The sequence below is a fragment of the Phalangium opilio genome, unplaced genomic scaffold (assembly GCF_054372755.1).
Source record: "Phalangium opilio isolate 3A_F unplaced genomic scaffold, DU_Popi_V2 ptg000521l_1, whole genome shotgun sequence".
In the NCBI taxonomy this organism is placed as follows: domain Eukaryota; kingdom Metazoa; phylum Arthropoda; class Arachnida; order Opiliones; family Phalangiidae; genus Phalangium; species Phalangium opilio.
The window spans coordinates 773,876-799,539 of NW_028324240.1; the positions used below are offsets into that span (position 1 = coordinate 773,876).

Below are 25,664 nucleotides of genomic sequence, written 5' to 3' on the forward strand. Positions count from 1 at the left end.
AGGACCGTACGAAGAGCCTTGGCAAGTCAAGGCCTTCATGGAAGGATCGCGTGTCCTGAAGAAAAGTTGAGTGCCATGAACCGACGAGGGAGGCTGGGATTTTCTCGTTTACATTTAAATTGGACACTAGAGCAGTGGGAAAGAGTAGTTTTCACGGACGAGAAAAGTTTCGTCGTCGGACATAATGGGCAGGTAATTTCATTTATTGAGAGGAAGCAATGAGATGAGTGACAGAATAAGATCAACATAGTCTATTAATATAATTATCAGTGAACTTGAGTATTCAAATATTTATATTTCTTTAATGTTATAAAGATATGGGTGAGGAGACCTGCCTGCACGCGCTACAATGAGCCTTACATCGCCGAGGTCCAACGAAGCGGCCGTTTCTCAATCAACGTTTGGGGCTGGCTATCGGCAACGAATTCCGGGTGTTTGGTTCATATCGAAGGACGGAACAATGCCCAACGATATGTCCAACTCCCGGAGAACGATTGCTTTCCTAGCATATTGGAAAGGTTCCCCGACGGGAACTTCATCTTTATGCACGACCGAGCTCCGATCCACACGGCAAGAGTGACCACCCAAGCTCTGGAAAGGCTTAGTGCGGTTCATGGTTTTACGGTAAATATCTTGTCACTGTAGTTAACAATGTAATTCATTAGACTGATTTAATCTCCATTTTATACGTTGCAACCGTTAATTTCTCATGAAGGTGATGAATTGGCCTTCAAAAAGTTGTGAATTGAACCCAATCGAAAACCTGTGGGCAGAGATGGTTCGGAAAGTTGACCATGTCAACGTCAGGAACCCTGCTGAGTTGTTGGAAGCGGTACAAAATGCTTGGCGCGATCTCAAGTTGAACGTGGAACTATTCCAGGCGTATCATCATTCAATCCCTAGTAGAGTTCGGGAGGTTTACGAAAGCCAGGGATATTGGTCACATTATTAGACCGATAACTTCGTCATGTAAAAACTTTAATTGGTTTTGTGTAATTTTTTACATGTTTAGATCTAATATTAGATTTGATTAAAATTTTCTTAAAATCTTGTGTTATAAATATCGTAGGAATTATTTCTAACGGATAATTATTGGTTTTAGTGGAAAGGTGTCCACACATGTAAATACTGAAATGATAACTTGCGATGTCAACTGTTTTTTCATTGATCAAATTTTAATAAAAAAAGCATTAAATATGATATTATAGTTCTTTTAAAATTCATTACACAAGTTGTCTGTGATCTTATTTAAAACTTAATTATTTCCAATAACCGAAATGGCGACATTGAAATGCACGCAAACCTCTATCGCGTTTTTAGCAAAAGTAAATTAACCGTCAAAAGTAAACTACAACCGGAAACAATACTCGAAAACCAACAAATCAAACCCGTGTCCTAAAGTGTTCTCTAAACCATTTATTACTCAAACTTGAAAGACACCACTAATCTAAGACAACAAGTTTAATTTTAAACTCGAAATTTTAATTTAAATCACAAGGACGCCTACGTCCAAACAGCTTTACCTAGAGGTATGAAATTTTGCAGGGACGGTACTCAAAGGCAGTAGGCGGGCTCTTAGAATTTTCACAATTCCTCATCATCTTGAAATATGGCGGCGTCTACGTGTTTCAACCGAATCTATAACATTTAAAACACTCTTTCCCAATTTCCGTAACACTGACTTCATGTCTTTTGAAGCTCGATTTGCCACCTTCGTTAAAAATGGCGGCCTGAAATGTAATAATATATCTCGATGGGCAACGCCGGTTGTTTTTTTTTTTTTTTGCTACTCTGTAAATACTAAAGATTGAAGATGGATTTTTTATTCTAAATATTCAAGATGAATTCTTTTCTAAATATTCATGATATAATTTCAGTAAAACTTCATCTGCGAAAAAATACACAAATAAAATAAAATTGTTATTCGAACAACCTTGGAGAAGCTTCAACCTTTGACAGGGAGAGAAAATGGTATTTAACTCTATAGAGCTATTTCAGTGGGGGAAAATTTCGTCTGCTACGAAAATTGGGCCTGCCTTTGAGTGTAGGGCGGCCATTTTATGAGGGTTTTCTCTATGGGCGAATAGTATTCTATACATGGGCGCCCGTTAAATTTCTCATTTCAAGTAAAAAATCCAAAGCGTCTTAGATTATTGTGTAAATCTAAGTGTCCCTCTATCCATAAAGATTATGAAACGTAAACTTTAAACTAAAAAGAATAATATCAAATTATTTTAGGGCAAATAGTCAAGGTTAATAATGGAAGCAGACTCAATTTAGTTTTTTGCCAAATTAACGATAGTAAAATTGAGATATTAAATAATCAATGTCACAAACCAAGGCTTTTACCGACTATATTATAGCAGGAAAAGTATGGGCTGTTGAGTCTGATTGTTTTCCGATGCTCATTGATACTGGTCTACTTTAAGCTAAAAAATATATAGAGCAACCTTCATACGCTGAAACACGACTCAACTGCAAACGCTGTGCTGTTTATCGTTTGTAGGGGCCTCTCTCTCTTTCTCTCTTTTTTTGCTCTATGTTCCAAAAACAGCCATAGTTTTCAAAAAAACCAAATTCTTAAGTTAAGTTTAAAGGGATAGTTATCACGTTTAAAATGTGCTGGGAATAAGAAAACTTGCAGAGTAAAGCCGAGAAAGCGGGAAATATGTTAAAATTATCCACGTCGTAAAATATTTTCATATCATAAGAACTTGCGATTAATTTAACCTGTATATATATTATTATTATAATTCAAACCATTCTCATCCACTTTGAATTGAACAATATGTCTTCTCAACCATCCTCATGAATTTGCCGTCGAAATATTATTCCCACAATATTATTTTCAGAGCATTTCTCAACAACCAATTCTCAAGCGTCCAAACATTAATTAGCGAACGTCAAATAAGTTCTGTTACACCTGTATTTTAGTCATGCCCCCTATTTTGCTCCATAAAATATCTCTGTTACACCTGTATTTTAGTCATGCCACCTATTTTTCTCCATTAACTATCTCTGTTACACCTGTATTTTAGTCATGCCACCTATTTTGCTCCATAAAATATCTCTGCTACACCTGTATTTTAGTCATGCCACCTATTTTTCTCCATAAACTATCTCTGTTACACCTGTATTTTAGTCATGCCACCTATTTTGCTCCATAAACTATCTCTGTTACACCTGCATTTTAGTCATGCCACCTATTTTGCTCCGTAAACTATCTCTGTTACACCTGTATTTTAGTCATGCCACCAATTTTGCTCCTTAAACTTTCTAAAAGCATATTCTTGAAACACTGTCCATCATCCAATACCGCGGCTCGTCCAACTTTTAATAGCGATTCAACAGATAACGCCGTCTGCCGTAAAATATCCGTCAAAAGAATTATCCCCAAATATCCACCCACTGTATTAGCAACTAGGAAATTATAAAAAATCATTAAAGCATATCCAAGTCTCTAAATATTTAGACGTTTTCAAACCGCTACCAACAACCCTGCATTTCTGAAGACTGAGACTAATTCATAAGTTCTTATTTCTCATATGTCAGTGTGGAACTAAAAATTCTCGGGTTGGAACATCTTGTTTTTCTGATCGTAATATTTAATACGGAGCTAAGTTGATATAGATAAAATTAATAATTGTTAGGCTTATTTGCTGTTGTTTTGAACGTCACGTTTTTTGTTATAACTTTTGATTTTCTGAACCGATTTACAATTTGAAAATAGTTTCGGATTCTACGTGACAAGACGCGTGCAACGATAGCATTGTTGATCCATTTGAAGCATTATTTCGTAACGTCATTATCGGGGGCTTTACTATTTCCGCTATGGCTAACGCCCTATTAGCGCCACAGTGTCATTTGTAATTTTAAAATAAGTTTGAGAAGTAAACCTATTTAGAAAGTCCTATTTTGTTACTCTAGCTCATGGGGCAACACATCAAAATACAATTTGAATCGACTACTAATACTTCAATAAAGAGCTCTAAGAATAGTGGACAATAAACCATACCTGGCTCCAACCGCCCCGATATTTAAATCCCTCCAGGTCCTTTCTATCTATCAACTATATGAATTTGCTTGTATATTACTGATTTTTAAATCACTAAAATCTAACATATTTAACCCGTTTCTTTTACGAACACCGTCCGAGCACCATACACGACAATACCTACTATTGGAAATAGAATACGCGCGCACCTCAACAAAATTCAATTCTATGTTTTGTAAAATGACCAAGCAATTCAATGACCTAAACTCTTCCCTAAATATAAGCATAGGTAAATTTAAAACTGTAGCGCGGCAGTATATTTTAAATCGAATAACATTAAATGGTAACATATGAGAACGGTTAATGTTTCAATCTAATTCTAGAAATCTATCTACTCTAACGTCTAAAAATTCTAGAAATATATCGACCCTAATTTTTAACTTTACTTTATAACTCATTTAAACTAATGTGTAATTAAGTGTAGATTTTCCTCTTTTTTCGTTATTATGCTTAATCGTAATTTTAAAATTTCAATTCACTAGTGTCCAACACCCTTTGTTCCTATACTTAAACTAATATATTACAACTAAATATATTAAAAGTAAACATAACATTAATGAAAACAAAATAAAAGGAATGATTAAACAACTATGTATAAAATATGGAATACGGCTAAAGTCATTTTTTGACTTGGCCTTGAATTGTAATGGGCAAGACCGTAGTGGAAAAAAAAATAAATAAATTATTATTAAATAGGAACAAAATGGCAGCCAAATGAAAATGTCCAGAAACTTTTGTCCGGGACTGTACATGACCATCAGCATCCAATTGGATAACTTTGGCATAGCGTAATTCGTGGTCATTTTTCAATATTTTTCCATTATTTCCAATTGGGTAATAGGTGGTTTCATGGAAATAGGCCTATTTGAGACTACTGTGAAGCCTTTTACCACCCACTACATCCGTTAAATTGTCCTGATTAACAGACCCAACTTTTTGGACTCTCCCGGCAATATCTTTAAATTCACTAACCATCCCTGTAAGATGGTAATTGTATGCGGCATATAATTGCCTTTTCAATTGTAAAATTTTACCCGCTAACAATTGGCATTTTAGGTTTCGAGAGAGTAACTTTGAATTCCCCTCTCTAGTCAAGCTGTCCAAAGATTTTGTCGCAGATAAGTAGTATATTACCCCACTTTTGACTATGCAAATGAGGTAAAAATTATCAAAATTTGTATAAATCAAATTAGACATGCAAATTAGGATCAAATTAGACATGCAAATTAGGATCAAATTAGACATGCAAATGAGGTAAAAATTATCAAAATTTGCATAAATCAAATTAGGTATGCAAATGAGGTAAAAATTATCAAAATTTGCATAATTCAGAATCATACCTGTCAATCAAAAACTGTTAATAAAAGCAATTAGTAAATTGATGAATAAGTCATTAGCAATAAATAACTCGACAAGTAAACATGGCAATGTTAGCACCCGCTTACGATTCCTTTTACATTACTTTACCTAGTAATGCCTCCATGCAATTATATCCTGAAAATACTAAAACAAGTTATAGGACGGAACTACCTACAACGTATAATTTATCGGATCGAAATTGGGAGGTTGGATTGTCGGAAATAAATATGCCTTCAAAGTGGGATAACATAACTGATTGTTTTGATGAATTTGTCGTTAGATCGGTGGACCTTGATTATGAGTACGAAATGGGGGAAGGGGGTTGTGGTAAATTGGGTAATATAGTTAGGGGTCCGAACGACGAACCTACTAGTATATATCAAAAATTATTCGAAACGTTTAAACAGTCAATAACAACAAAAGCTGGGGATGATATAAATTTTGAAATAATGACGAAAGAGGGAATGACATTTATGCAAATGAAAATTAGCGGAGACAAACAAACGGCTATTACGTTTCCTAAAGAATATGGAAAAGTACTTGGAATAGCGGAATTAGATTGGGATCGATGGATTTTTCGGGAAACATATATAGCTAGTAATCCTTTAGACACTGCACGGTATCAATTAGATACCAGAAATTTGGGTAAATTCCAAGTCAAACAATTTGTTCCAAGGGAGAGAAATAGAGCCGTTGACGTTAATAAAGATGTTATTAAAGCATCAATCGAAACTAAAGCTTATAAGATACCTCACGGAACGTATGAAAGTATTGATACCGTACTCGAAGCAATGAAAATGGTTTTACCCGAATCAAAACGAAAATATTTCGATTTTGTGTATAATAAAACAGGAACAGTAACAATCAAATGCGGGGTTGGAATTGTTAAAGAGAATACCCCATGGCATAAAATTACCAAAAATGAGGCTAAATATATGGATTATTTTTCAATTACATTTCCAAAAGATAATCCCGGATTAGGTTACATGTTAGGGTTTGATAAGAGTCAAGTAGACACTCCGTTGAGGAACAATACGGAAAGTAAACATCTCGGAGATATAAATAGAGGTGTACAAACCTTATTCATTTATACGAGTCTCATATACCCCCAGGTAATAGGTGACTCTTGGGGTGGGCTTTTACGTACAATTCCAAGACCTGAAAACAGTCGAGATAATAAACCTCACGTGTTAACATTCAATCCAATTAATTATTATCCAGTACGTACACCCAATTTTAATTTAGTTGAGATAGATATAACAACAGATTCGGGAACGAAAATCCCATTCAAACTCGGAAAAACCGTTACGACTTTACATTTTAGAAGGATCCGTAATCACTAATAATGTCTGTTCGGAATAGATATTATAATTATTATTTACAACAATCGGGCGAGGCGTTTGTTGGGCCAGTATTTCAAAGAGGAAATGGTTTGGGATCTATATTTAAGAGTTTAGTCCGCTTCATAACACCCATACTCAAACCAGCAGCAAAAGCTGTTGGACGAGAAGCGATAGGTGTCGGAAGTAGATGGTTCGGCGACATATCAACGGGAGCAGATCCTAAAAGCTCTTTCAAAAAGAATATTAAAATTGCGGGGTCTAATTTATTACATAAAGCGGGTGATAAAATAGGTGAAGCGCAATTTGGGAGTGGAAGACGTAAAAGAAGAAAAAGAGCCAGTAAGCTAGGAAAGAGAAAAGTGAAAAGAATAAGGAAGAAGACTGATTTTTTAGCTTAAAGAAGAACCCTAAAATATCTAAGGGGGGTATAAAAGTAGGGAATTTACACGAGTAATAATTAGTTTACGCTTAAACAGTGACAAATAAAGGTATTCAAAAAATGGAAGGAATGATGTCAGAATTAGATTTTTTCGCTAAACCGTCTCTAATTTGAATATTGTGGCCAGTAACGACATACAACTACAAACTGTTAATGCTATAACGGATGGTGGGCCATTGGAATTTTTTATTCCCGGAACTCCTGATAGTTATATAGACACTTCAAAAATTAAACTGTACGTTAAGGCTCAAATATTAGGATTTAACACAACTGATAATAAATGGGTAGAAATCGCGGGAAACGATAAACTCGGACCGGTTAATTTAACCTTATGGAGTTTATTTGATCAAATAGAAGTTATGTTTAACGATACCCAGGTTCAAGTAGTGAATAATTTAGCCCCATATATTGCTTATTTCGAAACAATGTTAAATTAAGGGAAAGAAGCTAAAGACACGCAATTGGCGTTAGAAATGTTTTACAAAGATACAAAACTATCAAATACCGATTCACACCATGCCGAGAATAACGGAATGAAATCTAGAAGAACCAGAACCGGAGCATCTAAAATATTTGAAATGATAGGGAGATTACACGTTGATGTATGTAACATGAACAAGTTCTTATTGAACAACGTTGATATAAAGTTTAAATTTATTAGATCAGCGGATACTTTTCCAATAATTTTCCAACCTCCTCCTGCTGCTCCTCAAGCCCAAGGTGCTGCCCCTCCTCCTCCTGATCCGATTAATAATTATAAAATCGTTATTAAATCAGCTTCTTTATTTGTACGGAAAATAAAACCAAACTCTGAAATTATGCTAGCGCATGCTATGGTTTTGGAAAAAACACCGTGTGTGTATCCCATTAATCAAACTGTGGCAAAGCATTTTAGTATCGAAACAGGGAACAGTGACACGATTAAAGAAAACTTATTTTTAGGTAGAATTCCTAATCGAATGATTATCGGATTCGTTAAAACATCAGCCTTTAATGGGAATTTATCTCAAAATCCATTTTATTTCGAACACCTAGATTTAAACTTTTTATCAGTTACAGTAGGGAATAAAAATTATCCAGATCAACCTTTCACACCGGATTATACTCTCGATCATTACTGTAGGGAATACGCTACCTTATTTACGGCTCTAGATATGTATGGGAAAAATAAAGGAAACTACATTAGTCTTTTTGATTATCCTAGAGGTAACACTTTATACACTGTTGACTTTACTCCGGAAGAGCAGGCTAGTGCCGAGCATTGTTCTTTAGAAAAACACGGTAGTTTAAGGTTGACTATACGTTTTAAAAGACCACTCGCGTTTGCGGTAACAGCTATAGTATACGCCGAGTTCGAAAACGAGTTATTAATAACGAGGGATCGTAACGTTTTGTACAAACTAGAGTGAGAGTATGGACGAGTACGTTTATTTTCCGACTCGAAAAGATAATAATCTTCTCGTAACAGTTACAAATAACAAAAGACACGTAACTATCGTCGGTAATTGTTGGGATTTTAAGGAAATTAAAAAGGTGTTGAAAGAAATATAAAATTAAACGTCTCCAACGAACTAGCGTCAAATGATCGCGTGAAAATCATGAAACAACAACAGTACAATCTCTCCGATAAACAAACTATCGAGATAGCCGAAGCTGGCGATGATCTAATTATTTCCATTTCCGATAATGCGAGAACGGAGTATATGGTTACAATTAGTAACAAAGTATATCAAAACTTATGGTTGCTGGTGGATTATATAAACTTGTTTTTCCAAGACGTCTTACCCCGCTTCCACAGTACCCTACCGGAAAATTTTCAAGTTGAAGGTTACGTATCTGGAACCGGAACAAAGTATATCGACATTCGTCAATACGTATGCGAAAATTCGAATATTCATCGTTACGATTTACTGTGGATGGCGACGTGTAAAGGATTTTGTTTAAATAAAACGACGTGGAACCGATTGAAACAAATAAAACCGGAATTGGACCGGCAATTGGAAATAAAAGCTAATACCAAGGAATTATTCAGAACAATGATTTTGCGAGACATTACCGAAAGTTTACTGGAAAAGACCAACTGCTGTAGTAATCTTAATTGCCAAGGGGAAATCGAACACCACGTATCCTGCACCTCAAATTCGAATACGGACTTGAATATCCTACAAGCGATATCGATGTTAAATAAGACGAACCTGAAGAATGAGTTTGAAAAACGATTTGGAGAGAAGAACGAAAATTTGGATTAATTATTTCATATTATTACCGACAATGTATCGGAATTGAAAAGAGATGTTTTTTACAATTACGTTTGATAAATAAAAAGCATATTCACAGATGGTTTTTTTCTTTATTACCCAAATACCTTCAAAGATGGTTAGTAAACGAATAGCGCGTAAAATCGAAAATATATATTACGATCCGCAACATCCCGCGAGTTTAGGATCGGTGAGAAAATTACAAAAAGCTCTACCAAATGTATCAAAGGAAGATATCGAACAATGGTTGATTTCCCAGCCCGCGTATACGAAACATAAACCCAGAAGAAAAATATATCCTAGAAATCAAACGTACGTTACTAGTATGAACGAGGTTTTCCAATGCGATTTAATCGATTTACCCCAATTATCCAAATACAATAACAAATATCGTTATATTCTAACCGTCATTGACGTCTTGTCGAGATACGCGTGGGCTTTACCGTTAAAAACAAAGGGGGCGAAAGAAATTATAAAAGCTCTCGGTACAATCTTTAAGCAACGTACACCTTCGAGGTTAAATTCTGACGAAGGAAGCGAGTTTAAAAACAAAAAAGTGCAAGCCTATCTTAAAAGTAGGGATATCCATTGGTACGCTAGTTACGGTAATTTAAAATGCGCCATGATAGAAAGATGGAATAGAACATTGAAAACGCGAATGTTTCGATTAATGACGAGAAATAAGAATTATAATTACACGAAACATTTTCAAAAAATTGTAAATGGATATAACGCCACTGTTCATTCAACAATCGGTATAGCTCCGAAAAACGTAAATATAAATAACGAACATTTAATATGGAAACGATTATACTACAAGAAGAAACGTACAAGCAACAAGCCAAAATTACGAAAGGGTGATTTGGTGAGAATTACGTCCGACAAAGGCGCTTTTGGTAAAGGATACACTGGATATTGGACGAATGAAGTTTTTATCGTGCATAAAGTACTACTACGTACTCCAACTGCTTACATAATAAAAGACGAAAACGACGAAATAATAAAAGGATCATTCTACGAACCGGAATTACAAAAAGTTGCTAAATGAACACGGAAGAATTATACCTTTTTTTAAGCACAGATCCTCGAACGAGACCCTACTTCATAGGAGTGTTCCCGAAAGATATTTTACCCGACCCACCAGAACGGAAACCCTATTGTTTCGTAGTCAATTCGGAACCATCCTCAAACGAAGGATTGCATTGGTTAGGAGTCTATATCGATACTAACGATAACGGATATTTCTTTTGCTCGTACGGTAAAGACCCTAGGTATTACGGTTTTAATCTATCAAGCTACGCTTCCAATTGGTATTACAATAATTGTCAAATACAACCGAACAGTTCATTTACATGCGGGGGACACGTTATTTTTGTTTTAACAAGTTTGTGTCACGGATTTTCTTTTAATGAAATAATACGAGAATTGTACGACGTGAAAGATAAACCTTACAACGACGTGATTATTATGTTAAATATGTGTATACATTTATTGAATCAAGAGAAAAAATGAATAAAATATTTTTTTTTATTTTAAAGAAATTGGTACATGTTCATTTAGACCATTTTATCGGTGTTTTGACTATTCGCAACTTCATACCCGTAAGGAGACGTCTCGGGCGATAAGGATGACCGTCACCATCATCACCATCATCACCATCATCACCCTCCTCCTCCGGTATACCTCTGGTATATCGTCGATGTCTTTTCGATTTCGGAGTCGACGTGAGTTTAGGCCGTGGGAATGACTTACTAATCGTCGAGGGCACCCTCGAGGGTGACCTCGGCGTTGACCCTGAGAGGACCAGGGGGGTCCCTTGAGGTGATTGTTGTTGCGAAGGCGGCTGTTGCAATACTGAAAACGGATTAGGTGTTAGAAATTGCGGTGGTTGAACGGGTTGTTGTTGAACTTGGAAAACTGGTGGAATATTTGCAACGTTGGCGTTAGGAGGTTCTATCAGGCTCTTCATAGTCAAATACTTTTGTAAAGTTAATAAATAATGTCGAAGTTTATCCTCCGAAGAGGTGTTTTGTTTTAAAATACGACTCATTTCACGATCCAACTCTGTCGCTTCTTTTTCAGCTCCCGATAAAACAGCGGATTCGGGTAGTAATACCATTCGTTTCATCTCGCTAATGAAGTGATGGTAGATATCAAGGTCGGTACCAAAGCAGCTATTAACCCGGGTAAAAATCCTCCCGCCTGTTTTATAAGAAGTTTCCGTTTGTTTTTAGCCAGACCTCTTTTATTAGCGATTTTTCTTATATATACTCGATGTTTTTTAATATAAATTCTATCCTTTTCGGGTAATGGAATATTTCCCTTTAACAAATTATAAAACGTGTTGTGAACGGCTTTGATTTGACTTTGCTTGGCTTTTTTCAGTACCTTGGTTAATTTTCCTCCGCCACTTTGACTGGCGCGTACCAATCCACGAAAAAATGGTAAATGTCTGTGTAACGGATGACGTCCTCTCTTTCGAATTTTTCGTTTAAAATTTCTTTTTAATACTTTTTTAAACAAACTCGATTTACGCTTTCTCTTAACCATTCCAACTCCTCGAACGTTCCAACGCGAAATAAAAGACATACGGAAACGATAAATAGTTTTATATACAAAATTTTATTTGTCATCGCATACAATAATCATATTTCCTTCATGCGGAAAAATATTTGTTCTTAAACGCAAATCATCGTGAATGTTTTGTTTTAAATCGATACACAAGTAAGAATAGGGAGTACCCTTGGTAACAAAATCATACGCTCTAGTTACGAGGTTTTTATTATTCGGAAATATTTGTCTGCTCAAGTAAGTTATTTGAGACCCGTCTCGCGGATTTTTAAAAACAATTATGTACGAAGAGTTAAGACTAATGGTTCGACTCTCTTTACCTTGACCAAAAAGATTTTGAGTTAAAAGAGCGACGGATAAATTTTTATGATGAGAGCCGACGCAAAATATATTAGCGATATGGGAACTATTATAACAAGAGAATGCCAGATCATCTATTATTAGAAAATTATTAATACTTTCATCCCAAAATGAAGAATCATCTGGGGGGAGTCCTTCCAAAAATTCAATGTTTTAATTTGTTTTTTCGCAATGTCAAATTTCGGTTGATATTCTTTATAACAGTACACTATCCTGTCCGGAGGTGGTTCGATCAAACAATGGGCGTGTTTCAAAAGGTTAAATATCCACGTCGTTTTACCAGCCATAGTACTACCGGCCAGTAAAATTTGCATGGGGGCTTGGAATTTTATTCTACAAGCGCACGAATCAAACATTTCTCAAAAAGTTTATTAAAATCGTCAATCCGTTTTCGAAATTGGAGTTTGTTTATTTCTCTCCAATTAACGCGATCTTCGTACGGAATAATAAAAACCACGGGGATATCGTCGAAAGTCACTTTTTTTCTTTTAGAGTTGAAATTCCGTGTTGAAAGCATCTATCGACGATTCGAGAATTAAATCGACGAAACTCGACGTAAACGTTTTGATGGATTCGTCAAAATATTCCACGATTTCTTCCTTTAATCGTCTCTTTTCACCTTCTTCATCCGCCAGACTCACGTTAGTAATATCGAGTCCGAGAATATAATTACAAAATGGAGCTTGTTTTTGATGCACTTCGTGAGGATTAGTCTTATTCGATCCTCCCCAATCGAATAAGTTATGACAGCTGAAACACATGGTTTTTAAACCGTCGTTCAAGTAAAAGAGACCCGACGCTGCTAGTTCCGCGGGGATAACTTCCAACTCCGACGAATTGGAAGTCCAATGACCATTGAATGATTTTAAACGAAGACTTTCACGATGCATCTTGCTTTAACGAGTATCCAAACGGGTATGTTAAAAAATTGTTCGCGATTATTCTCTTATTAAAAGTCACGCCGAAACTTTTTTTCAGATTTCCTAAAAGTAGTTTCGCGCGAGCTTTGTCACGCACAACGTTAAAGGGGATTTCCAAAGTGTAACTAGTTCCCGGAGTGTCTAAAGCCGATTTGATCGAATCAAAGTTAATTATCTGTTCGTTTTTCCTGTTTAACGAAATTCCTTTCATTTTCGTAACGCAATGTCCGGTATTTGTTTTGTAACTGTACGATTTCGGACCCGAAGTAACGAATTCCGATATATATCCATACGGAACTTCGTCGGTCCAATCACCCATAAATTGTCCGACGGGTGGAAGAAATTCGTCACTTTCTTTGTGAATAAATATAATACTATCCGTATCGCAGTACAAAACCCTTTCTTTTAATTTATTCAGAGTTCGAAATAATTCGATCCGACCGTACGAACTAACGAAACTCCCCAACACTGCCGATCCTTTGTAATATGTCGGGCAAAAATCTTTTTTGAATTTGTATGTCATTAAACAAACGTCATCGTCGTTAATTGGCCGCATATCCGTTAATTCCAATGTCGGATCCATTATAATTTTAATGAAATCTTGATAATCCTTGACGAAAACCGATTTTGGTTTATCGTTGTTTAAACAATGTCGACCCCATAACGAGTTTAAAGCCAATTTCGCCAACGCGCGTAGAGCTGAATTGTTTGATACATCTTCGGGTCTAATCTCGATATCTTCTCGTTCTTTAATTAGTCTTAAATATTCCGTTTTTTCCTCGTCGGTGGTAACATTGCGAGGCCAGCCAGAGTTTTGGATTTTTAGTTTCAAAAATGTATTAATGTAACTTCCGAAAAAACCGGGATCTTTATCCTTGATATAGGTGTACCTTTCGGGGTAATGGTGAACCTCGAAGATTTTCAATATAACGTAACCGGTTTCGACCGCCATGTATATTTCTGGGGTGGGCCAAATCCCTTCGAAAGCTCGTTCGGAGTCGTTATGGGTGCAGGCGGTTTGTAAATCGTTTTCCACGCAAGTACGACACAAAGCGAAAAATAGTTTTTTTCTGGTTCGAATTGGTAATGCCGGTATGTAAGCGTCTTTCGGAGCTAATATTTTACAAGACATTACCCCAAAGTAATGATTCAAATCGAATGAAAAATCTCTCGTAATAATCTCCGGGTGATTTTTAGGATAGTCTCTGTTTTTACATACAAAGGGGTACAAACTACAAACATCGTAATATAGAATTTTTTCGTTTGGTTTTGTTTTATGATACAGCCTGAAGCATTCAGTACGACCACCGTATAATGCCGATCTTGGTCCTATCGGATCTCGAAAGTGTAACGAATCGCAAAACTTTCTTACCTCGATTCTGTTTTTCAACATTTCGTCAAACTCGCAACTCCATATTCTAACATATTCAGCGTTCGGTGCGTTACACATGATATCATCATCTCGATCCAGAGTTCTCTCGTATAAATTTTTAAACGTATCTTGCAATAACGGATTCCATTCGCCTCCTTTCGTATGTTTCGGACATCCGTGAATAAAATCTCCGTCAAATTGAAATATTATTTCGGGTTGAGAAGAATAACCATCTACCGGGTATCGTCCAATCTTTTTTTCGCCTTCCAACGAGAGAACCGATTGAATTTTTATTCCGCGTTCTTTTTCTTCCCACGCCAACCATTTTAAAGCAGATTTGCTTTGATTGTAGTTATTCCTGTAACCGTTACACGGTACTACTCCGAGCGTAAATTCTTCCAAGTATTTATGAAGGAAAATATTCGTGCAGGCCCCCGCTATGGTTAAAGCGTTCATATTTAAAACATCGAAACCAGTTTCCTTCTCGAACAATTGTCTAAATTTATCCATACCCTGTTGTAAAACCTTAACATCCATGATAGTATAATATTCCAGTTCTTCGCGTAAATTATAGACCGATTGTCTCGATTTCGTCGCGTACCATTCGAGAAAATCTTTATAATCTTTTTCTTTCATATGTTCCGGTTGAAAATACTCTTTGGGCGGTAGTGGACCGACATAATCTTAAAGTTTCTTCGGTGTGGAATATGTAAGGGAAAAATTCTTTTCTATTTTCACCCAAAGAAAACGTCGCGGGGAACGATCTTAATGGTTGCGAGACGAAATTGAAAGAGTCAATAAATTTCATTTTTTGATTTTTCAAAAAAATTGCTAACATTTTGCTTCCGTCAAAAACAATATCCGGTATGATGTTCAATTTTAATAACCCACGAAGAATAAAGAACGAATCGAAACCTTTACTGTTATGGGCTAACAAGGTAATATTTTCAAAAACCGGTTTAGTTGCTTTAAGCCGTTTTTTCGCGTACCATTTCGATAACCATTTCTTTCGTCCCGAATAAATAATTAAGAAATTTATCGACGCAGTCGAACCCCCGAAATATCTCGTACTCGTAATTGTTCCCTTCATTTTCTTGCATAGCACTAACGAGTAAGACAGGGACGTGTTCGTTATTTTTAACGATTGATTCGGTATCGAAATAACAATATCTGGTTTTTTCGTACGTTCTCGAAAGAGGCATAACGTAACAACGGTTCCTCTCGTGTACGCGTAAACAATTTTTACATGGTTTCGAGCAAGAGTGTTTTTCTTTCAGTTCTAGTCCGCATTTTAAACACCTTTTAAAGTTATCGCACGTTCCGTTAGATATATGAAAATTCAAACATTCTTCTCCTTTAAAATAACGATGGCATTTTCGACATTTAACAGGTTTAATTAGTTTATCTTCGTGGAATACATTTAAAGTTCTACATCTACTACATTTAACTCGATTTTCGCAAAAGTGATTATTCTTTTGATTATATCCGTGAAATACTTTTAAACATTTAGAACAATACGATTTACCGCCAAACATTGTATGCAATTCCTTAATTACATGCACGTGATCATTAACTAACAATAAAAAAATTTGTTTTTCCTTGAAAGGTCCGACAAAATATTTTTCTAAATTATCAGCTCTGAATATAATAATTTGATATTCGTTTAAGTAAGTTTGAAAATTTTGAATATCTAATAAATTAACGGTATCCGGAGAAATATTAGCGTTTTTATATAATTGCTCCGCTTTTTCTTTTTGGAGGGGGTGATTACAATTTTTTATCTTTCTAAAATAAAAAAGTGACTCGTTCGTTGTTTGATACTTTTCATTCGTATTCTTTTCGAATCTCTTATCAGCCAAATAAATTCCTATCACCAAAGCTCTTCCAAAACATAAGTTATCGGTATTGTCAATGTAAATATAATTTGAACTCGTTTTTAGAAACGTATCCAAAATTACTATATTTCTATTTTTTAACGATTTTGATCGACGTCCAACGGGTACGTCGCAATGTAAAAGAAAACGTCAAAAACTAAAGAGCTTTGTAAATGGAAATTTCGATTTGATTGGGCAACTTGACTTATAGCTCCTATTACTCTTTCAGCCGGTAATTCATTAATATTCATAAACCTTAAATTTATCGGACTATCCAACTCATTCGAACGAATACAAAATCTAAATCTATTATATCCTTGATGATTGCGTAATAATTCAAAGAGTATGGAATTAATTATACTAACAAACGTTTCGTTTACTTCGGTTAATTTAATACGTTCTAAATTTTTAAATTTAATTTTACATTCTACTTGATTACATTTGTATTTTCGAGATTTTTTATCTAATATTTTTTCGCAAGTATAAAATTGCTTAGGATTAGCTTTAACACTTAAATTTAGCGGTTCTTCATTTTCGGAATCGCTCGAACTACTCATCTTAAAATGAGTAAGTTTATCAAATTGTTTAGAGTTTTATATATTTTTTTTTCGTTTTTCTTCTTTTTCTTTTAAATCGATTTCGACTCTGTGTTGTAACATGGATGCGTAAGGTGATAGTTTACAAACTCTGCTGCGATCATTTTCCGGTCCCGAGTATTTCCTTTCCATTTCCTCGAAAAAATTACGTCCAATGATAGGGACGTTTCCACAACTCTTTCCGTCCGCACGAATAAATCTGCATAACGGTTGTTCGAGCCAATGAACACCCAATGGATGATTGTCGGCTCTCCATCCAGTCAAGGCGGTAAGGCACGAAAAACAACGAACGGTTTTAGGACTAACGCAATAAAAACCGCTGGCTGCCATGTCATCCACGCTAATACCTTCGACAGACCATATCTTGAACGTTGATAATCTGTTAACTTCGAGTCTCATATCCATCCCATCAACCACGTAATAATTGTCTTCTTTTTTTATATTAAATAGTAGTGATAATTGATATATTGGGTATATAGTATATATAGATACGTTAATAGATATACGAGTAATAGATATTGGGATTCCATATTGATTAATTATTCGTTTTTGTTAAAAAACGAATAATTTTTCATGATCTTGTCGGGATTATCGATCATATGCTTGGCGATCTTGTTCACGATAGATCGAATTTGTTTACATTCGACGCTATCTTTAGACGCGACAAATCTTAATCTTCTTCCATCGCATTGCCAAATATCTTTATTATCTCTATCTTTTATATCCTCGTACTTGTATATTTGAATATCTAAATAAAAATCGTCACGCGACGCTGGTAATGAAGTCACGTAACTAGCTAAACCTCGTTTAATATCGTATCGAGGGACAATGCCGGTTTTTTCGATAGTAGTTTCCTCTTTAACGTTTTTAATTTGCTCAAAAATATCTATTTCCTCCTCATCATCAGATATATTAAGTTTTCGCTTACCGAGTGAAGATGAAGATGCCATAACGAACGTCGAGTGAAGAACGAATGAAATATCCGAAAATCCCGAGAGTTTATTATTATTATCTTATCTTATCTAAGCTTTTGTCTATGAAGGGATATCCACACTAAGCCTGTGGCTTGTTTACAGGTGGGTCCCTTTACAATGCATAGAGGGGTGGTGGCTAGCCCCTATGCCACAGCTTACCTACAGCGCCCTATACTAACTATTACCGTTAACCTCTGCAAGTTTTGATGGAAAGGAGAAACCGGGTTAGACCGCGGAGGAAAACTCCTTTTAACAAGCGGGGAGAGAACTTGCAAACTCTACGCAGAAGGATTTGTTCCCAGATTTTCTCCCGGTGCCACAGTCCGGGATCGAACCCGGGATCCTCTTGCTGCGAGGCGAAAGCGCTAACCGCTACGCCACCCCACTTTTATATACACCATCCCCGCCGCCCCCGGGGGAGGGGGTGACACACGGCGTCCCCGCGCGCTAGCGCGCGGGGAACGCCTAATTATACGGTTAAAAATATTTTTCCCAGCAATAATTACGATAGGAATTCTCGTAGATAATTATAGCCTATATATATTTTTTAAAAGTTAGAATTCTCGTAGATAATTATACGATACCTCTTGGTTATAAAAATATATTTTGAATTCTCGTCGTTAATGATACTTAATGATACCTCTTGGTTATAAAATATATTTTGAATTCTCATCGTTAATTATACTTAATGATACCCTAGGTATATACAATGTAACAAAAATAATTGCTGGCTGTGGGTATACTTTTTAATGATGGGTAGATATACGATTTCAAACACCTGGATACCCCTAGGTTATTAAATATATTTTTTAAAAGTAATTTACCGAGAATTCTCGTCGTTAATTATACTTAATGATACTTTTAGGTTGTAAAATATATTTTTTGTATTACAATGTATCAAAAATAATTGCTTTTTTTATCTGTCTGCGGGTATACTTTTTAATGATATTAGATATACGATTGGAACACCTGAATTCCCCTAGGTTACAAAATATATTTTTTAAATTACATTGTATCAAAAAAATAATTGCTTTTTTATACGATGCACCTGGGTGTAATTACCGAGAAGTATTTTTGCTTCGATCAAATTGGTCTGGGTGGAGTTTATGTAGAAGGCTAAAGACGCTTTCCAATACACGTCCTACACAGATGGAAAGCTTTAATTGGTATTTAATGGTTTATAAAAAACGAAAAAGTGTGGGAATTTAAACAGGGATTTTTCGGGGGAAAGGTGCTCCGATCTTAAAATGGATGATATTTTTGGAAAAAGGTCGAAGGGTCAAAAAAAAAAATTCTCTCTCGTAGTTAATTATACTTTCAAAAATCACGTGTGAATTCTCCCAAGGTTTTTATTTTCTCGTAATTATCAGGTATAAGACTTTTCTATCGCTTAAGGGTAATATTATGGAATTTTTAAGTGGAGATATTTTGGTATAAAAAGACCCCGAGTTTTTGTTAGGAAAGTCAATCGAAAGTACATGTTTGAAACTGCACTAATCGTTCCTGAATAAAAATACCCGTGATGTGTTGTGAGTAATACTTTTTTATAAAAATATGACTATGTTTCGCGATTTGAACTTACACTTAACAAAAAGCGGTGTAACGGTAACTGTTTGTCCGCGGGGAAGAGACGTAGAACCAACAGTTATTGTTGAAAGTGAAAACTTTATTTTAATACCGTATAAAATATGGTACATCTTGAACAAACGTAAATCTGAATTCGCGGCCTGTATGCAGAAATCGTCAATTAAATTTTATCGTTGTCAGAACATCTATATATCTATTACGAGTTAGGGTCTTGTCTTTACGTATGACGAAAGCGTTCCACTGACAATTAAACCCGAAGTATTTACGCTTATTATGCAAGACCCCGTAAACGGGTTTATTACTACACATATTAACTTTATTATTAATCAAAGAATTTTCTTAAAAAATATGTTACTCACCTTTCGAATTCTTTTGGGTGATTTTGAAAAAAAACTATTGGATGTTAAACGCGAGAGCAAAACTACCTTACACGCATTTTGCAGCACGTTAAATTTAACCGATCTGTTAAAATCATTCGAAAATAATTTACGTAATCCTCAAAATATTCAATGTGTGTTAAGCATTCAACAAATGATTTCGTACTGTTTAATTGAATTTTAAAAAATCTTTTTTAATCACTTGTAAATTACAATAATAAAAATATATGTTTTTTGAAAAAATGGTAAAAATATATTTAAACATTATAAAAATAGTGCTAAGCCCAATTCTTGGGCAAATCGCGTACTCCAATCGTCGTAATACCCGCGACAAGGAATAAAACAAATGGAGTGTGTACAATAGCAAAATAATTTTAAATAATAAACACAATTAACATTAGTACAATTGTAAGCGTCAACAATTCCATTAATAGCTAATACAGTATAGGATACAATATGATATTGCGACGAAAAACAGTTAGAGCAAGGCATGATTTCAGAAAAAGAACAGTTAAATCTACAAAATGTATATAACTATTAATTTTTTAAATTTATAGTAAAAATAGATTTTTTCGCTTACCGATAGATACTAGCCAATTCCATTTCATTTTGACGCGGAAAATCCAAAGTAGCCGGAGTTTGAGAACTATAGTATAAAAGACAAATCTTTAAAATCTATAAGAAACTACCAAGATAGAATAACGTACTAGTTTTCGGAAGCTTCTTCGCTATTGCTAGGGAGACCCATGTTTTTTAAAAGACTTTCTCGGATGAAGCGTTAAAAGAAAATGATAAAGTTTTCCCCGAGATATCTACTATTTCAAAAGAATTATTATTGGGCGTTGTCAAGGTTAACTACTTTTTAAGAAATGTTTGGCACTACGGTTGTTTAAGAGAGGGGATTCTTATAGAGTGTTTAAGCTTAATATAAAAAGATAAGAGACAAGTTTCGTTATAATATATATATTTGTATTGTGAATTAATTTGAGATAATAATTTAGGTAAGCGTCTACGATCAATAAGAAAATAGAAATGAGAATTATTTAAAATATGAACAGGATAATATTTTTGATGATAGGAGAAGCAGATAAGATGTTGGTATAAAGGACAGTCTCGAATAGGACAGAAGTAGAGCTTGTAGACAGTTGTATGTCGTTCCGGAACGCAGACAGTTTCCCTGATAGTGTAGTGGTTTGGAGTACGGCAATAACAATTAGGGCAGCGAGTAGGAATATCGTAGGTAGAACTATAAAAATAGGTTAAAATTAGTTTTTATATACAATAAGACTCATTTACAACTTACTTTAAGTCAATTTGTAGATCTTTTTCGTATAGGGGAAGTCGGTATGCTTTATATTTAGAAAGGAAATAGGTGTCTAGGAAAATGTTAATTGGATAGAAATTAGACTGATCCCAGGTAAGGCAGATGATAGTTCGGAAAAGAGGGCAATTAGGAGTAGCGCAAAAGTATAAAATATAGCGGGATTCAATAGTACGAAAAATGACATGAGAATTAAATTCGGTGGAAAAACAACAAAAACACAATGTAGGATAGGGATATTTAAGACTGTAAAAACATGTATTAGTTTATTAATTTTTAGATAATAATTTATTTTGCTTTACTTTAAATCAATTTGCATGCATGGGTATTCTTGAATCATTGCGTTGTAAAGTTCTTCGCTTTCGCTGTTTTAAAAATTTCTTGTTAGGTATCTTACAATTCCTCAAACTTATTTAAAACCTTACGTTTCTTCATCCGAGGATGATTCCGTCGATACAACATCCGGGTCGTCGGCTTCGGCGAACATATCAATACTCGCGATTAATTCGTTTATTTCCTCCTCCACCCCATCTGCGATATCATGCTCCTCGTGGATGATGATTGGTTCTACTTCCAATTCATCATCGATATCCCAGAGTTGGGGTAAAGCGCTATATAAAATAGATCCGGTATTAAAAAATAATTTTAACTTGCTAGCTAAAATAACTTACAATTCCTCAACCGGTTGAGCAGCGTTTGAGTCAAAAGATTTTGCTGGACACATTTTTCTAGTAGTAATCTAGACTTTATCTATGAAGATATTTTCAAACTTAAAGTTTTTTGCGTTATGATGTGAAACTTTGAAATCCGTTCAGTTTATATAAGAAATTTTCAAGGTTGTTAGCTTAAGAAGTCTAGTTAGGAATTTGTAATGAGCGTCGAGGTCATCCCTAGTTTTCTTTGAAAAAATATTTAACTGTTGGTTTTTTATGTATTAACGATTTTAAAGAAGGGTCCATATTAATGAGCGTCCCTATCGAAAAATATTTATCAGTCGTTTTAAGAAGGGTGCATATTATAAATGTATAATTTTAAAAGAGGCCCTCACAACGTGCGTGTTTCTTATAAGATATTATTACTTTTCACAGACTTGAATGAAAAACAATTTTCGGAATTAAATACCACAGGCCAAACTGAGTTACAGAGTGGTCAGGATCTAAACTGTCTTTTTTGTGAAAAAGACTATATTGCTAGTTTCTCATCTATTGGTGGTGAAATTCATTACTGCGTGAATACAGAGTGCGTTAAATTTAAACGGGCTATATACAAACAATACGGTAAAGTGTTAATTAGCAATATTGAAAACGCTTACGCGATTTTGGACAACAGTTTTTTTTTGTATAAACTGTAATCAGTTTTGTTACAAAAACCAACGCCAAGAAAAAGAGTGTTCATACTGGGAAAGTGAAGAGAAACCAAATTACTTTCTCTGCTCTTTCCGTAAACACAAATGAAGGAAATTTCTTCGTACAATTTTGATGAAAAAAATACTATTGAACATGATTGCAAAAATAACGTGCCTCGGTTAGGGACGTTATGCCTAATCGAAATTGAAGACAATCGGCAGAAATTTGCGCAAAAGTATAAAATAACACATACCGCGATTAGAAAACTGGTTTGTCAAGAAATTTTAAAAAACAAGTTTGAGTGTTATGTTGTAGAACTATCTTTTTACAATTTCTGTCAAATGGACTCATTATGTCAAATCGATACGGTTGATTGTGGTCAGCACGTCCCTACAACGGAGTGTAAATTAGGTCGTGTTCACAAATATTACGAAAAACAACAATGGCGTTGTCAACATTCGAATGAAACAGCCTACGTTCTGGGATACGTTTGTCACGACAGTGAGGCTGTTCAAGCAGTTATTAACACGGCGGTTGTTAAACTTTTATACGAATGCAACTCTACGTTGACGTATAAAAACCCATTTCGCAAGAATAACATAACATCTAACAGCTTCACCACGAATTTCTCGAAGCTGTTATATATTAGTGTTGTAATCGATTCTTTACGGTTCGGAAATTACTCTAAAGAATTTTTATCAAGTAAACAGACTAGATTTAGACAAAAATATTGGCAGGTTCTATCCTCTTTTTATCAAACCGAAACACTTAATAACGTGACTGAAGAGATTTTCTCAAAGAATGGCACTAACAAATCTTACGAAGATCTTCAAAATGCCAATCCATCTTTCGTAGAACTTGAAGGTGAAGAGTGGGATTGGTAAGGATTTGCAAGATAGTGAACCATCATTTACCTTTTAGTGAAATAAAAATTCAAAAAATGGATTCCGGGTTTGGAGAATGCATGCATCACATGGTTTTTGGTTCAAGTAACAATATAAATTATCGATTTTCGAGTTACGCGTGTGGCGAAGCTTTTAGTATTAAATCACAAGCTGCGAACGCGATACCTCGGTTAGGTACGTTATGCCTGATCGAAATTGAGGACAATCGTAAAAAGTTTGAAGGAAACAATCTAATATCGAAGTATGCTATTGCTCAACTTGTACACAGTGAAATGTTAAAAAACTTGTGCACCAACAACATTGTTAAAGTATCTCGTAACCGATATGATTATTGGAGAGATGTAGTCTCGATCGATACCAGGGATTGCGGACGTTACATCTTGACTACGGAGTGTAAACTAGGACGTTTACATAAATACAACCCTCATGAACTTGATCAATGTCAACATTCGAGTCAAGCAGCGTACGTTTTAGGGTATGTGTGTCACGATCAAGCGAGTGTTGAATCGGTATTAAACACAGCAATTATAAAACTTTTGTATGAATTTAACACTCGTTTGATCATAAAGAACAAAAATGACAATGATGATTACTTCTATTATATTAATGGTGATCCCCGTATTAGTTATACTGTTAATGTGATAAAGTTATTATATATTAACATAGTTATTGAAGAATTGCATAACTTTAATCATTCGTTAATGGATTTAACTTTCACTTTCGAAAAAATGAAAATAAAATTTAATCTCTTTACAAAATCTAAAAATATTCCAAGAATTTTGAGAGATAAAATCGGTTTAATATATGACCCCACTTTTAAAGTATTTTCAAAAGACGCTATTGATTATGCACGCCTAGAGTTGCAAAAAATAGAACAAAAAATGTTATATTCATTTCCAAGTTTTTGGAATTATTTTCGCAGAATTTAACCCCAGAAAGAAGTTATTTTTAAAGAACGCTGTCAATTATAATTCACGGGATAGTGAACCATCACCTTTTGGTGAAATAAAAATTCACAAAAATGAACTTAGAGAACGTTTTTGGTACTGAATCGCGTAAAAATATAAATCATCGGTTTTCGAGTTACGTGTGTTACAAACCTATTAGTATTAAATCAGAAGGTGCAAACGCGATACCTCGATTAGGTACATTATGTTTGATCGAAATTGAGAACAATCGTATAAAGTTTGAAGGAAACAATCAAATATCAAAGCGTGTTATTAATCAACTTGTACGTCGCGAAATGTTAAAAAACTTGTGGACCAACAACATTGTTAAAATATCTTACTACCGAAGTGTATCTTACCACTTACGAAATGGTGAATGGTTCGAATGGACCTCTATCGACACCAGAGATTGCGGACGCTTCATTTTTGGTACGGAATGTAAACTAGGAAGTTTACATAAATACGACCCTAATGAACTTGATCAATGTCGACAAGCAGCGTACATTTTAGGATACGTTTGTCATGATCAAGCGAGTGTTGAATCGGTATTAAATACTGCAATTATAAAACTTTTGTATGAATTCAACACTAGTTTGATCATAAAGAACAGACAATACAATGACACCCCCCATAATAAATATATTATTACACCTATTAGTTATACTATTAATTTGTTAAAGTTATTATATATTAACGTAGTTATTGAAGAATTGCATAAATATAGACATTCTTTAATGGATTTAACTTTCACTTTCGAAAAATTTAAAAATAAATTTAGACTCATTACAAGATCTCCATATCTTCCAAGTATTTTGGAAGATGGAAACGTCAGATTAGCGTATGACCCCACTTTTAATGTATTTTCAAAAGACGCTATTGATTATTATTATTATCGTCAAGACTTGGAGCAGATGGAAGGAAGGTTTTTAAATTTATTTCCAAATTTTTGGAATGTTTATCGCAGAATTTAATCATGATGTAATCAATACAAATAAATATTGTTTTTTAAAAAATTTATTTCATCTTTTAATTTGTTTTTTACACCATTGACACAATCCTGT

At 34.8% G+C, this 25,664-nt stretch overlaps 2 protein-coding genes across 2 annotated transcripts; both read right to left on the reverse strand.

The window, feature by feature from the left end:
• Positions 1-12,872: 12,872 nt before the first annotated feature.
• LOC149589671 (E3 ubiquitin-protein ligase XIAP-like) lies at positions 12,873-17,551 on the reverse strand. Its single transcript, XM_089861837.1, has 3 exons — positions 17,208-17,551; positions 13,927-14,374; positions 12,873-13,211 (listed from the first exon to the last, which is right to left on the reverse strand). Exons 1-3 carry the CDS (start codon positions 17,549-17,551, stop codon positions 12,873-12,875), a joined length of 1,131 nt encoding a protein of 376 aa, XP_089717963.1.
• A 3,530-nt stretch (positions 17,552-21,081) lies between these two features.
• LOC149589672 (uncharacterized) lies at positions 21,082-21,932 on the reverse strand. Its single transcript, XM_089861838.1, has 5 exons — positions 21,831-21,932; positions 21,708-21,770; positions 21,388-21,651; positions 21,141-21,330; positions 21,082-21,093 (listed from the first exon to the last, which is right to left on the reverse strand). Exons 1-5 carry the CDS (start codon positions 21,890-21,892, stop codon positions 21,082-21,084), a joined length of 591 nt encoding a protein of 196 aa, XP_089717964.1. The 5' UTR covers positions 21,893-21,932.
• Positions 21,933-25,664: the final 3,732 nt, after the last annotated feature.